The sequence below is a fragment of the Sus scrofa genome, chromosome 7 (genome assembly GCF_054392235.1).
Source record: "Sus scrofa isolate SSC_HxYL_T2T_F1_AM1 chromosome 7, Sscrofa_HxYL_maternal_Yorkshire_Landrace_v2.0, whole genome shotgun sequence".
NCBI classification, from domain to species: Eukaryota; Metazoa; Chordata; class Mammalia; order Artiodactyla; family Suidae; genus Sus; species Sus scrofa.
Genome location: NC_139389.1, coordinates 114,793,087 through 114,807,788, shown reverse-complemented (window position 1 = coordinate 114,807,788; position 14,702 = coordinate 114,793,087). Strand labels below are relative to the sequence as shown.

At 36.8% G+C, this 14,702-nt stretch overlaps 1 protein-coding gene across 27 annotated transcripts in view; it reads left to right on the top strand.

Moving 5' to 3' along the window:
* CEP128 (centrosomal protein 128) overlaps positions 1-14,702 on the top strand; it is a 414,256-nt gene that overhangs the window by 36,991 nt on the left and 362,563 nt on the right. For all 27 annotated transcript variants that reach the window (XR_014811239.1, XM_084969948.1, XM_084969954.1 and 24 more), the window contains 3 exons: positions 9,701-9,830; positions 10,885-11,003; positions 13,728-13,819. Coding sequence is in view for 26 of the 27 variants with exons in the window: in XM_084969948.1 (XP_084826074.1) it covers positions 9,701-9,830; positions 10,885-11,003; positions 13,728-13,819 (341 nt within the window). In the remaining variant the exon portion in view is untranslated. The remainder of the gene's footprint in view (positions 1-9,700; positions 9,831-10,884; positions 11,004-13,727; positions 13,820-14,702) is intronic.

Genomic DNA, 14,702 nt, shown 5'->3' with positions numbered 1-14,702 from the left:
AGCAAAACCTTGGAGTCCAGAGGAATAGTTCTGCATTTGGAACTCTTCCTCTATCAAGGCAGTAGCTAATTTCAGAAGAGATAGCTTAGAAGCAGATAGGCTTAGAGCTATCAATAGACTCAGAGAGGCTAGGGAGACCAAAATTGGAGTTCAGGAACCCTCCAGCTGTCTATTGAGACACCAGAGGGTGAGAGCCTAGGAAAAATGGTTAATTGAAAATTAGAGCAATGGTAAATTGAAAATTGACTAGAGCTAACGGGGACAGCAGCCTGGCTTTGAATCATCTCAGTTATAATCAATTACAGTACTTTGGGTTTCCTAGTTACCCTAGCCTGACTTTCTGATAGAACTAAAACTAAATCCCTTCTGAAGGAAGATATCATCCTGAGCTTTCAATAAATCCTATAATTTTTTATATATATTGTGTATCACATGATTAAAAAAAAATTCAGGCTTAAGAAGATATAAGAGGTGACTGAAAATCAAGGGAAAAAATAGACAACAGAAACATGGAGAGTACTATATAATAACTATGATTAACCTGTTCCAGAAATTAAAAGACAAAATTCAGGGGATTAAGATGGTGAAATAGAAGGACTGGAGCTCACCTTCTCTTATAAAAACAACAGAATTACAACCAAATGCTGAACAACCTTCATCCAAATGGACTGGAAACTTTCAAAAAAATATCCTACTCCAGAATACAAAGAGGAGGCCACATCAGATGGTAGGGGGGTGATTACGTGATATAAGCAACCCCATACCTCCCAGATGGGAAGTCCACAGACTGAAAAGTAACTGTATCACAGATACTCACCTGTAGGAGTGAGAATTCTGAGCAGCACATCAGGTCCCATGCCTGGGGATCTGGTATTGGGAGAAAGAGCCCCCAGAGCATCTGGCATTGAAGGCCAGTGGGGCTTGTGCACAGCAGCTCCACAGAACTGGGGGAAACAGAGACCCCATTCTTGAAAGGTGCACACATGCTTTCTTGTGTACCAGGTCTGAGGGCAAAGCAGAGTCTCCATAGGAATCTGGGTCGGACCTGACTGAAGTTCTTGGAGAATCTCCTGGGAAAATGGGGGATAACTGTGGCTCATTGTGGGGGAAAGACATTGAAGGCAAAGGTCTCAGGAATATTTATCAGCATGTGTTCCTCTAGAGGTGGCCATTTGGGAAAACCTGGCCCCACCCATCAGCACTGAGAAGCCCTAGGCCAAAAATAATCTGGGTGGGAATCACAGCCCCACCTCTCAGTAAACAGGCTGCCTAAAGACCCCACAGGCACACAGCCACCTCTACTCTCACCCAGAGACAAAGCCCCACCCACCAGAGGGATAAGAATTAGCCCCACCTACTAGTGGCCAGGTACCAGTCCCTCCCTTCGGGAACTCTACAGCAAGCTCCTGTACCAACTTCAGCCACAAGGGGAGCAGACACCAGAATTAAGAGAGGCTACAACTCTATTGTCTGCAAAAAGGAGACCACACCCAAAACCTATTAAAAATGAAAAGGCAGAGAACTATAACTCAGATAAGGGAGCAAGAAAAAAACCCGGAAAAATAGCTCAATGATCAGGAGATTCTCAGCCTCCAGGAATAAGACTGATGATAGTCAAGACGATCAAGACACTGGCAATAAACTGGAAGCAAAGATGGATAATTTACAGGAAACACTGAGTAAAGAAATACAAAATTTAAAACTTAAGAAAGCAGAGATGCAAAATACAAAAACTGAAATAAAAAATTCAGTAGAAGCAACCAATAGCAGAATACAGGAAACAGAAGAACAAACAATCGAGATGGAGGACAGACTAGTGGAAATCACTGATGTGGAACAGAAAAGAGAAAAAAAGATTGAAAAGAAATGAAGAGCCTCTTAGAGAGTCTCAGTCTCACCAAATCCATATTATAGGGTGCCAGAGAAGAGAGAGAGAAAGGGACAGAGAAAATATTCAAAGAGATAATAGCCGAAAAATTCTCTAACATGGGAAAGGAACCACTCACTCAAATCCAGGAAGAACAACGAGTACCATATAAAATAAAACCAAGGAGTAACATCCCAAGACACATATTAATCAAACTGACCAAAATTAGAGACAAAGAGAAAATGTTGAAAGCAGGTAGGGAGAAGAAACAAGTAACATACAAGGGAACCCTGATAAGGTTATCAGCAGAATTTTCATGAGAAACTCTGAAGGCCAGAAGGGAGTGGCATGATACATTTAATGTGATGAAAGGAAAAAACCTCCAACCAAGATTACTCTACCCAGCAAGGCTTTCATTCAGATTTGAAGAAGAAATCAAAGCTTTATACACAGGCAAAAGCTAAGAGAATTCTGCAACACTAAACCAGCTTTACAACAAATACTAAAAGAACTTCTCTAGGCAGAAAAGAAAAGGCCACAACCAGAAACAAAAATACTACAAATGACAAGGATCCTCAGTAAGGACATATATATAGTAAAAGAAGGAAATCATGCATGCACAAATATGCTACCAAGATCAGAAATTGTAAGAGGAGGATACAAATGCAGGACACTGGAGATGCACTTGCAATTAAGAGACCAACAACTTAAAACAATCTCATATATATGTCTAGACTCCTATATCAAAACTTCAGGGTAACTGCAAACCAAAAAGTTAGTTGATAACACACACAAATAAGAAAAATCAACTCAAATACAACACTAAAGATAGTCATCAAACCACAAGAGGAGAGAACAAGAGAAGAAGGGAAGAAAAAAGAGCAACAAAAAATCCAAAATGTTAATGAAATGGCAATAAGAACATACATATCAATAATTGCCTTAAGTGTTAATGGACTAATCGCCCCAACCAAAAGGCATAGACTGGCTGAATGGATACAAAAACAAGACCCATATATACGCTGTCTTCAAGCGATCCACTTCACTTCTAGGAACACATACAAATTGAAAGTGGGAGGATGGAAGAAAATATTCCATGCAAATGGGAATCAAAACAAAGCTGGCGTAGAAATACTCATATCAGACAAAACAGACCTTAACATAAGGAATGTTATAAGAGACAAAGAAGGACATTACATAATGATCAAAGGATCAGTCCAAGAAGATGATATAACAATTGCAAATATATGTGCACCCAACATAGGATCACCTCAGTATATAAGGCTAACAACCTTAAAAGAAGAAATTGACAATAATTTCATAATACCTGGGGCCTTTAACACCCCATTTCAGCAATGGACAGATCATCCAAACAGAAAATCAACAGGGAAACACAGGCCCTAAATGAAGCATTAGACCAGATGGACTTAATGGATATTTATAGGACATTCCATCCAAAAGCAACAGAATACACATTCTTCTCAAGTGCACATGGAACATTCTTGAAGATTGATCACATTGTGGGCCACACATCAAGCCTCAGTAACTTTAAGAAAACTGAAATCATATCAAGCATCTTTTCTGACCACAACACTATACAACTGGACAACAACAAGAAAAAAACTGTAAAAAAACACAAACACATGGAGACTAAACAACATGCTACTAAACAATCAATGGATCACTGAAGAAATCAAAGAGAAAATTAAAAACTACCTAGAAGCAAATGACAACAAAGATACAACACTCCAAAACCTATGGGATGCAGCAAAAGCTGTACTAAGAGTGAGGTTTATAGCAATACAAGCCCACCTCAGGAAACAGAAAAAGCTCACGTAAACAACCTAACTTTACATCTAAAGCAGCTAGAGAGAGAACAGACAAGACCTACAATTAGCCAAAGGAAAGAAATCATAAAGATCAGAACAGAAGTCAATGAAATAGAAACGATGCAAACCATAGAAAAGATCAATGAACCTAAAAGCTGGTTCTTTGAAAAGATCAACAAAATTAATAAACCCTTAGCCAGACTCATCAAGAAAAAAAAGAGAGAGGACTCAAATCAATAAAATTAGAAATAAAAAAGAAGTTACATCAGACATCACAGAAATACAAAGGATCATAAGAGACTACTACATGCAACTATAAGCCAATAAAATGGAAAGCCTAGAAAAAAGGGACAAATTCTTAGAAAAGTACAGTCTTTCAAGACTAAGACAAGAGGAAACAGAAAAGATGAATGGACCAATCACAAGTACTGAAATTGAAACTGTGCTTAAAAAACTTCCAACAAACAGAAGTCCAGGACCAGATGGCTTTACAAGTGAATTCTATCAAACATTTAGGGAAGAGCTAACACCTATCCTTCTGAAACTATTCCAAAAAATTGCAGAGGATGGAGACTCCCAAACTCATTCTACCATCACCCTGATACCAAAACCAGACAAAGATACCACAAAAAAAGAAAACTACAGGCCAATTTCACCAGGAACATAAATGCAAAAATCCTCAACAAAATACTAGCAAACCCAACCTAGCAATACATTAAAAGGATTGAACATCATGATCAAGTGGGATTTAGCCCAGGAATGTGAGGATTCTTCAATATCTGCAAAACAATCAGTGTGATACATCACATTAATAAATTGAGGAATAAAAACCATATGATTCTCTCAATAGATGTAGAAAAAGCCTTTGACAAAATTCAACACCCATTTCTGATAAGAACCCTTCAGAAAGTGGGCATAGAGGGAACCTACCTCAATATAATAAAGGCCATATATTACAAACCCAGAGCTAACACTGTTCTCAAAGGTGAGAAGCTGAAAGAATTCCTGCTCAGATCAGGAACAAGACAAGGATGTCTGTTCTCGCCACTACCATTCAACATATTTTGGAGGTCCTAGCCATGGCAATCAGAAAAGAAAAAGAAATAAAAGGAATCCAAATTGGAAAGGAAGAAGTAAAACTATCACTATTTGCAGATGACGTGATACTATACCTAGGAAATCCTAAAAATGCTACCATTAAACTGTTAGAGCTCATCAATGAATTTGACAAAGTCACAGGATATAAAATTAATACACAGAAATCGACTGCATTTCTGTATACTAAAAACAAAATATCAGAAGGAGAAATTAGACAAATAACCCCATGTATCACTGCATCCAAAAATTAAAATACTTAGGAATAAACCTACCTAAGGAGACAAAAGTCCTATACTCTGAAAACTATAAGATGCTGATGAATCAAAGACGACTCAAACAGGTGGAAAGATATACCATGCTCGTGGATTGGAAGAGTTAATATTATCAAAATGAATATACTACCCAAGGCAGTCTACAGATTCAATGCAATCCCTATCAAATCACCAATGACATTTTTCACAGAACTCTAACAAAATGTTTTAAAGTTTGTTTGGAAGCAAAAAAGGCCCAGAACAGCCAAAGCTATCCTAAAAAAGAAAAATGGAGCTGGAGGAATCAGGCTCCCTGAATTCAGACTCTACTACAAAGCTACAGTCATCAAAACCATATGTTACTCTCACAAAGACAGAAATATTGTGGAACAGGATAGAAAGCCCAGAAGTAAACCCACACACCTAGAGTCAACTAATCTGTGACAAAGGAGCCAAGAATATATAATGGAGAAAAGACGACCCCTTTAATAAGTGGTGCTGGGAAAACTGGATGGCCACATGTAATAGAATGAAATTAGAACACTTGCTAACACCATACACAAGAATAAACTCAAAATGTATTAAAGACCTAAATAGAAGACCAGATACTACAAAACTCTTAGAGGAAAACAGAGGCCAAACATTCTCTGACATAAACCACTGGAACTTCTTCTCAGATCCACCTCCTAGAGTACTGACAATAATGACAAAAATAAACAAATGGGACTTAATTAAACTTAAAATTTTCTGCACAGCAAAGGAAACCCTAGACAAAACAAAAAGACAACCCACAGAATGGGAGAAAATATTTGCAAAAGAAGCAACTGACAAGGGATTAATCTCCAAAATTTATAAGCACCTTCTGCAACTCAATACAAAAAAAATGAGCAACACCATCAAAAAATGGTCAGAATGGAGTTCCCGTCATGGCTCAGTGGTTAACGATTCCGACTAGGAGCCATGAGGTTGCGGATTTGATCCCTGGCCTTGCTCAGTGGGTTAAGGATCCGGTGTTGCCGTGAGCTGTGGTGTAGGTCGCAGACGCAGCTCTGATCCCACGTTGCTGTGGCTCTGTCGTAGGCCGGTGGCTGCAGCTCCGATTAGACCCCTAGCCTGGGAACCTCCATATGCCACAGGAGAGGCCCTAGAAAAGGCAAAAAGCCAAAAAAAAAAAAAAAAAAAAAAAAAAGGGCAGAAGATCTAAACAGACAATTCTCCGAAGAAGACATACAGATGGCCAAAAAATACATGAAACAGTGGTCAACATCACTCATTAGAGAAATGCACATCAAAACCACTATGAGGTACCACCTTACACTGGCCAGAATGGCCATCATCAAAAAGTCTACAAACCGTATATGCTGGAGAGAGTGTGGAGATTCCTTAGAAAACTAAAAACGGAGTTACCATTTGACCCAGGAATCCCACTCCTGGGCATTGCATTTATCCAGAGAAAACTAGGTCTCTAAAAGATACACATACTCCAATATTCATTGCAGCACTCTATATGCTAGCCAAGACATGGAAGCAACCTAAATATCCATCGACAGAGGAATGGATTAAGAAGATGTACATTTACACAATGGAATGTTAGTCGGCCATTAAAAGGAAAGAAATAATGGCATTTGCAGCAACATGGATGGACCTAGAAATCATGCTAAGTGAAGGCAGTCAGACAGCGAGACACCAACATCATATGCTATCACTTACACGTAGAATCTAAGAAAAGGACAAAATGAACTTCTTTGCAGAACAGATACTAGAGTCACAGATTTTGAAAGACTTATGGTTTCCAAATGAGACAGGTTGGTGGGTGGGGGGGATTCACTGGGAATTTGGGATGGAAATGCTGTAAAATTTGGTTGTGATGATCATTGTACAACTTTAAATGTAATAAAATTCATTGAGTAATTTGAAAAAAGACAAAATTCAGAATTTTGACAAAGAATTGGAAACTATTAAAGAATCAAATGGATATTATAGAAATTTAAAAATATAACTAAAATAAGCAAACAAATAAAATTAGAAAAAGCCATCAACAAATGGATTAAGTAGCATCTTGTATACTGTTGAAAGAATTAATAAATCAAGAGATAGGCCAGCATAATATATCCCAAAAGAAGAATGAATGAAGAGTTCCCATTGTGGCTCAGTGGGTTATGGATCTGACTAATATCCACGAGGATATGGGTTCGATCCCTGGTGTCACTCAGTGGGTTAAGGGTCCAGCGTTGCCATGAGCTGTGGTGTAGATGGCAGAGGTTGCATGGATTCCATATTGCTGTGCTGTGGCCTAGGCCAGCAGCTATAGCTCTGATTTGACCTCTAGCCTGGGAACTGCCATATGCCACAGGTGTGGCCCTTAAAAAAAAAAAAGAATGGAGAAATGAAAGGACGAGCAATCAGAAAAGAGCATAGATGACTTGGGATTTGGTAAAAAGATGCAATTTTAAATGCAACTGGATTTCCAGAAGGAGTGGGAAGAAAGAATGGGGCAGAAAGAATATTTAAAGAGATGTGGCTAAAAATTTACAACACATGAAACAGATCAAACTACAGATTCCATGATGTCTATGTGTCAGAAATGGGATAGTTATAAGAAAACTGCACGTAGTTGTATCATAGTAAAACCACTGACAAAGTCAAATAGAAAAATCTTAAAAATATCCAGAGCTATAAAGGGCAAATTACCTTAAAAAAAAAAAAAAAAGCAATAACTAGAAATGTCAGCTGACTTTGCCTCTAAAAGGATGATAATGAAAAATGCAGGTAGTAATGATAAACACAGGAAAAGTTAGTAGAGCTGGTTCCGTCACTAACTTGTCACTAAAGTCATTTTACATTTCTAGTTCTTTTTTCATGTTATGGTTTGGATTTGAGCTTTTTTTTTTTTCCTTTTTCTTTTTGGTCCTTTGTGTGTGTGTGTGTGTGTTTCTAGAGCCCCACTTGTGCCAAATGGAGTTTCCCCGGCTAGGGGTCAAATCAGAGCTGTAGCTGCCGGCCTACACTGCAGCCACGGCAACCCCAAAAGCTGAGCCACGTCTGCGGCCTGCACCATAGGTCATGAAAATGCTGGATTGAACCTGCGTCCTCATGGATACTAGTCAATTCATTTCTGCTGAGCCATGATGGGAACTCTGGATTTGACCTTTTAAATTTTAACATTGTTTAATTTTATTCTGAGCCTTTGTCATAGATTACTGATATGCTATTTTATGTTCACTGTGAAAGACCTCTCATCTACTTTTATGTTAGACAAGTTTTATTTTACTTGTGTATAAATTACTCTCCAGGTAGGCCGTAGTTCTTCCAGGCCTCACCTCTGTTTCCTTGGATCAATAGTCTGTGTCCTTCAGCTGATGAACATTCAGGCTGGAAGGTATTGCACATATCCCAATTTAGAGAAGGAGGGAACAGAGGGTATGGAAATACTAGTTTTACTAGCTTTTTCTTTTCTTTCTTTCTTTTTTTTTCAGAAACAAGAGCTGCAATAGAGATAGATTCCTGAAATTCTAGCTCTACTTCTTTTAATTCAGACTGTTTAAACCTTGGTTTTCCAGAAGAACTAAATCCAAACACCCAAAATAAAAAAGATTTTCTTATATGTGACTCATATTCTATTTCAGATGTGCTGTCCCTTCAGCTGAAGCTAATTCCTTTCTGTGCAGTTACCCAAGGAAACTAACTTGTTCTCTCCCTAAGTGATGCTCTACCTTTTAATTATGGCTAAATTTAGGAAGCCCTGTGTTGTCAATCAATTGTTTTGTTTTTACATTCTTTGTAAAGAGTTATGGGTGACTTGTTTTCTGGAATAATACATTACCTTTATTTATATTATTTTTACTCATCCTTGGCTAAAATATCTAGACCTGATATTTGTCAGCAATTCAGGGTATATGGATTTTCCTCAGTTTACTCTTTGTTCCTTTGAGTTTTAGTTGAATCTTCTTTTACAGTTCTATAGTTCTGTATAGTTCTGGATGCTATTCTCAGTGTTAAGCATGTTTTTATTTATTGTAGCTCTTTTGGTCTAAAAAGATGTCTTATTCTATCCCCTACTGGATAACTCCCTAATAATCTGCATAGGGCATTTGGAAAACTGTGATCCTTAGTTTGTACTAGCAGTCCAACAGCTGACCGCATTGTTTTCTGGGATTTGAAATCTTTGAATGAATGAAAGAGATATTTGACGCAGAGTTGGGCAGTGCACATTTTTTTCCATAGTAGTAGTCACTGGGACAGCTGTTCATTTTCCTGTTTGTTACAGATCTGGGGTATTTGAAGGAATGTATAGAAGGGAGGAAGGCTTTCTCTCTCTTTTTCAGATTTTTGACCTTGTTATGTTTCTAAGAACGGATGGCACATCAATTTGGTTTTGTAAACCATTAGCTAGTAGACATTTCTTCTGTATTCTGGTCGTAGAAAGGTGGAATTGGTAGTGACAAATGCTATTTAAACCAGATGTTGGAATTGGCTCTTAAAATATTTTTGTTTACTGTTTTTATATTTCTCTTATATTTCTCAAAATATTCTTTGATATCAGTTCCCTTTGGAAACCCAAACAATTCAGAAATAGCCTTAAAAATCTCTAGGCTATTTGTATTTGGAAATTGTTTAAAGAGATAAATCTGCTTTCATTATATTCTTTAATTTAGTTAAAAGAAAGCTTGGAACAATCAATAGGCCAACTTCGGAGTCAGCGTTTATCGAGAAACTCAGGAGGGAGAAGAAGTATTTCTGTTACAAGTCTGAGTACAAGTGACCTCGACGGTGGCACTGTGATAGGTAAACTCTTCAGATGTCCTGAAAACCTTTTTTTGACTTAAAGATATGCCTGAAGTGAATAATGTAATATTTGGAAAATGCAACCCATGCATAAAATCCTACAGATAAGATGTTAGAAGATGCAGTTGGGATTTTATAGTGAATATTTTGAAATATGTTCTGTGGGACTTTGATATTCTGAGTCTGTTGCTTTTGTTCTCCTCTAACTCTGAAGACTATGTAGAGCTTTACCTGAAAATATCTGGATTTAATTGTCTGCCTCCAATCAAAACAAACACACAGATAGGATTTATCATGTGGTGTACTTCCTGGATTATAAGTCTTATTCTAGCTTCATAGTTTTTCAGATGTCTCATTATGAAATACCCTGTGACACTTGTTAAAAATGGGAATTTTATCCTTGATGTGCAGCTAGATTTTGATGGCTACATAGAAGGTGATAACACTTAATTTACATGTAATTAATCTTACTTGTATTTTCTTATAGCACTGAAGTTCATGTTTGAATAGAAAAGACTTAGGAAAGTCTTCAGTGAAGAGATGACTTAGCTAGAGTGAACATGAGCTTTGATTGTCAACAATGCTGCTGATCATGATAATAATGATTAAAAATTGGACACAATCAGCTATTCTTTTTATGTAGTTTAGTTTATACTGACTTTTAAACACAATGCAGATTTTAGATAGAATTAACTTATTTGAAAAATTGTGTTTTATGAATATTATTTTAAGGAGTTATTAAAGTTAATTTTTTAAACAATTATTTTGATGTGAGAGAAAATACTTTATTGCTTCTTTGAAAGGTATAGTCATTTAGAACTTTTGATGTGTTCTATTTCCAAGTTATTTATGTTCATTTAATTGGCTTTAAGAGGAAGATAAGTGGAATTTTGTGGAATTTTATGGCCATAGCAAGATACTTGTTTGTGGGGAATAATCTGAATGGCAGGTGCATGTATATATCCATGTCTGCTTTTACTTATTGAGTAAAATTTTAGATTATTTCTTCTCATGTAGTGTTTTTAATCTTCTCCCTTTTCTTTCTTTTGTAAAGAGAGCCACCGCTTTCCACCTACCTCACCTCTAAAGGACTATGGGGATCAACAGGGCATTAAAAGAAATAGGTCCAGAACCGGTGTCCGATTTGTTCAGGAGACTGATGACATGGGCCAGGTACTTTGAACCCGTTCTTTAGTCTGTATTCCTTACATTTCTATTTAAATGACTAACACTTGAATTTTATGGCTATATTTTAACTAAGAGTTTGCTCATGACTAACTTTGTACTTTTAAGCCAAATAAACTATTTTATTTTCAATGTATTGATCATCGTATTTATTTTGAATTTTGTTATGGGGGATTGTACTCTGTAGAACATTTAAAAGTGAGTTTAGTTGACATGTTCTATGTTCTTGTTCAGTTGGCTCACTCTTCTGTATACGTATCCTACTAAGTCAGCTACTTTCTATTTTGCTAAGATTGGCTTAGCAAGAACAAGTTAGTGTTTGTCTGGTTAACCTATTGATTTTTCCATTAGTGTTTTTTTGATTGTTGAATCATTGATGGAGCTACTTCTGTAAAGCAGGAATTCTAGACTTTTTCTATGTATTCATTAAAGATTTGAAAGTATTTGTTCTATGGATATATTTCTTTTCCCACTTCTTAATCTTCTGTCTGCAAGAGCTGAAAATTTTGTTGTTGTTTTTACTTTGGTAGCTAAATTAATTAGAAAAGGGCAAGGAGATGTTACTTACTTTGATCTCTTTGTTTTGCTAGTTTTAAGGTTGAGGGCTCAGAGTTTAAGATAGTCATCTGCAGCTTTTGCTTCTTGTCGTATTACATAGAGATAGCAGAATCAAGTGCATTAGAAGACATCTTGTAGAAACTTTCCCTTGACTTAATTTTTGGTGAGTGCAACTTGCTAGTGTGGATTATGTGATTAAACCTGGAGCAGAGAACAATGTCTTAACATTACTTATCTAGTCTTCCATTTTAATTTATGTAGTGCCTCTGTCATGGGACTGTGCTTGTGCTTGAAAACAGTGATGAGCAAAAACCTTGCCTTTTCATGGAGCATTCCATTTAGAGGGGGAGCTATATACCAATAAAAAAGTATGTAAATACACTCATAATTATGAGTTGAGATAACATGCTGTAACAGAAAGAAGCATAGAGCTATGGGACCTGTCTCAGTTCAGGAAGGCTTCCCAAAGAATGGCTAATTGAGATAGATCCAAAAGTTGAGTAAGAGTCAGTTGCGGTAAAACAAATACCATGGCAGGAGGGAAGAAAGCACCTGTGAATCATTTAAAGAAAGCCATATGGCTAAAGAAGTTTGAAACCCTGAAACCATGCAAAGCCATCTAACAGGGTGACAATTATTTTGAGAATAGATCACTCTGGCTTTAGTAGAGGAAATAGTCAGTGTGGGCAAGCCAATTAGAATATTGCTGTGTTCTGGATCTGAGCTACTGGTCGCTTGGATTACGGTAAATGGAGTTGGAGATAAGGTGGTAAATTTAAAAACGGTTTAGTGGATGTAATGAAAGACCTTGAAGATCATATGGCCTTTGGGGAGGGTGGGAGTAAGTAAAAAGGAGGTGTCAAAAATGAGTCCTAGGATTCTGGTTTGCAAAACTTGAAAATCACGATGGCAAAACTTAAGTGAATTGTCTGTTATTCATCTACAATATTACCTTCATTCCTTTATTTTTTGTTCTTCCTTGTTTTCATCCTTTTCTTGTTTTTAGCTCCATATGCTGGTATATTTTCTTAATGCTCTGATGCAGTGTTTGTGGTTCTGTTAACGTATCTGTCTCCCATGTTAAATTCTTACCCATTTGTTTCCCAGTGCCATTGCTGGCTCTGATTAGTTGCTCAGTGTCCATTTGTTGAAATGAATCAATTTGTTTCCTCAAGTTTGTGTAACTTTTTTATTATAAATTATAGCCTATACATATATGTATAGTGTACATATTTACAATTAAAAATACAATAATATGAATGAAAAGCCATGTAACCACCACTTAGAGCAAGAAACAGGATTATTATACACCTCCAAGCCTCTTTTATACTCCTTCTGTCCCCAAGAGCTGTCAACTATTTTAACTTCTGTATTAATTATTCTCTTGATTTAAAGAAAAAAATCCTTTTTACTGCTTGTATCTTGTTTAGCATTGCCTCTTTTTAAACTTTATATAAATGGAATAATACTATCTTCTTTTGTAACTTGCCTTTTTCATTTGATGTTTTGTTTTTAAAGTGTAGGTGGGTTTGATTATTTCATTTTCAGGGCTGGGTGATATTCCACTGGAGGAATATATTGCAATTTATCTCCTTTCTACTCTTAATGGACTTTTGGTTTATTTTTGGTCTCATCGTGAACATTGTTGCTTCAGATTCTTATTCATGGTTCCTGGTGCCTGAGGGCAAGGGTTTCTTGGCAGCCTGAGTTGGTACACTAAGGCATATATTCTAGTTGAATAAAGTTTTTTTGTAACACAGCCATGCTCATTTGTTTATGGCTAACTGCTTTTGTGCCACACTAGCAGAGCTGAGTAATTGTGGCAGAGGCCATAGAACCCGAAAGCCTGAAATACTTGCTCTTGTACCCTTTATGGAAACTTTTCTGACCCGTTTTCTAGACTATCTATAAGGGGTAAAATACTGCACTATAGAGGATGGATGTAATGGTTCATGTTATATATAATTTAAAAAATTTTTCATTGGGAAAAATATTGTCTATCTTTCAGAATAGACATTTATTTTATTTGTCTTGATAACATTATAAGATTTGGGCATTATTACAGAAAACAAGTTCTTATTCTTACCTTCAGTGAGTCTTCATGAAAGAATTCAACAGAATCCTAAACGGATAACTGTGTTTTGCTTTTATTAGTTTCATGCTTTTCATCAGTCCCTCCGAGACCTCAGCAGTGAACAAGTTCGCCTTGGAGATGATTTCAACCGGGAACTTGTCAGAAGAAGCCGGTAAGAGCTGAATATGATTTTCGTTGGAGGCATGAATTATTAGAAGAATAAAATAAGTTCTGTAGTTGACATATTTATGTGATTTAAAAAACAGTGCTTTTTTTTAAACTCATATTTTTAAGTATAATAGAACAGTTCAAAACTCCTTAAATTTACAGAATATCATGACTCAATGTTAGAAAAATTAATTTCATGTTTGAAAAAAATTTTAATTTATTGTAATTTAATGTTGACATTATGGAGAGACACATTGTGAGATCTTAGCAGAGGGGTAAATTTGCAAACATATTGGAGAGAGAGACAGAGACTAATTGACAGACAATGGAGCAAATAAAAAGCATAGGGTGGAATTTGTCAGTGGACATGAGCCAGTATAGAATCTGATACTTTTGCTTTCAGTTGAAATCTTTAGAAGCTAGGTTTTTTTTTTTTTTTTTTTTTTGTCTTTTTGCTATTTCTTGGGCCACTCCCGCGGCATATGGATGTTCCCAGGCTAGGGGTCCAATCGGAGCTGTAGCCACCAGCCTACGCCAGAGCCACAGCAACGCAGGATCTGAGCTGCGTCTGCAACCTACACCACAGCTCACAGCAACGCTGGATCGTCAACCCACTGAGCAAGGGTAGGGACCAAACCCTCAACCTCATGGTTCCTAGTCAGATTCGTTAACCACTGCGCCACGATGGGAACTCCTAGGAGCTGGTTTTTATATCTGCCCAGTCTTTGCAAATTTTTCAATTCTGGGTAGTCCCTAAGAAGTATGACTTTATTTAAAATTTCTTCACTGTCTTCATTTTTATCATCAGCAGTGACAGGTGGCTTTCATTTAGCGGCCATATTTTAAAAGAAGAAATCATTTTATCCCATCTTGAAAGTCTCAGTCTT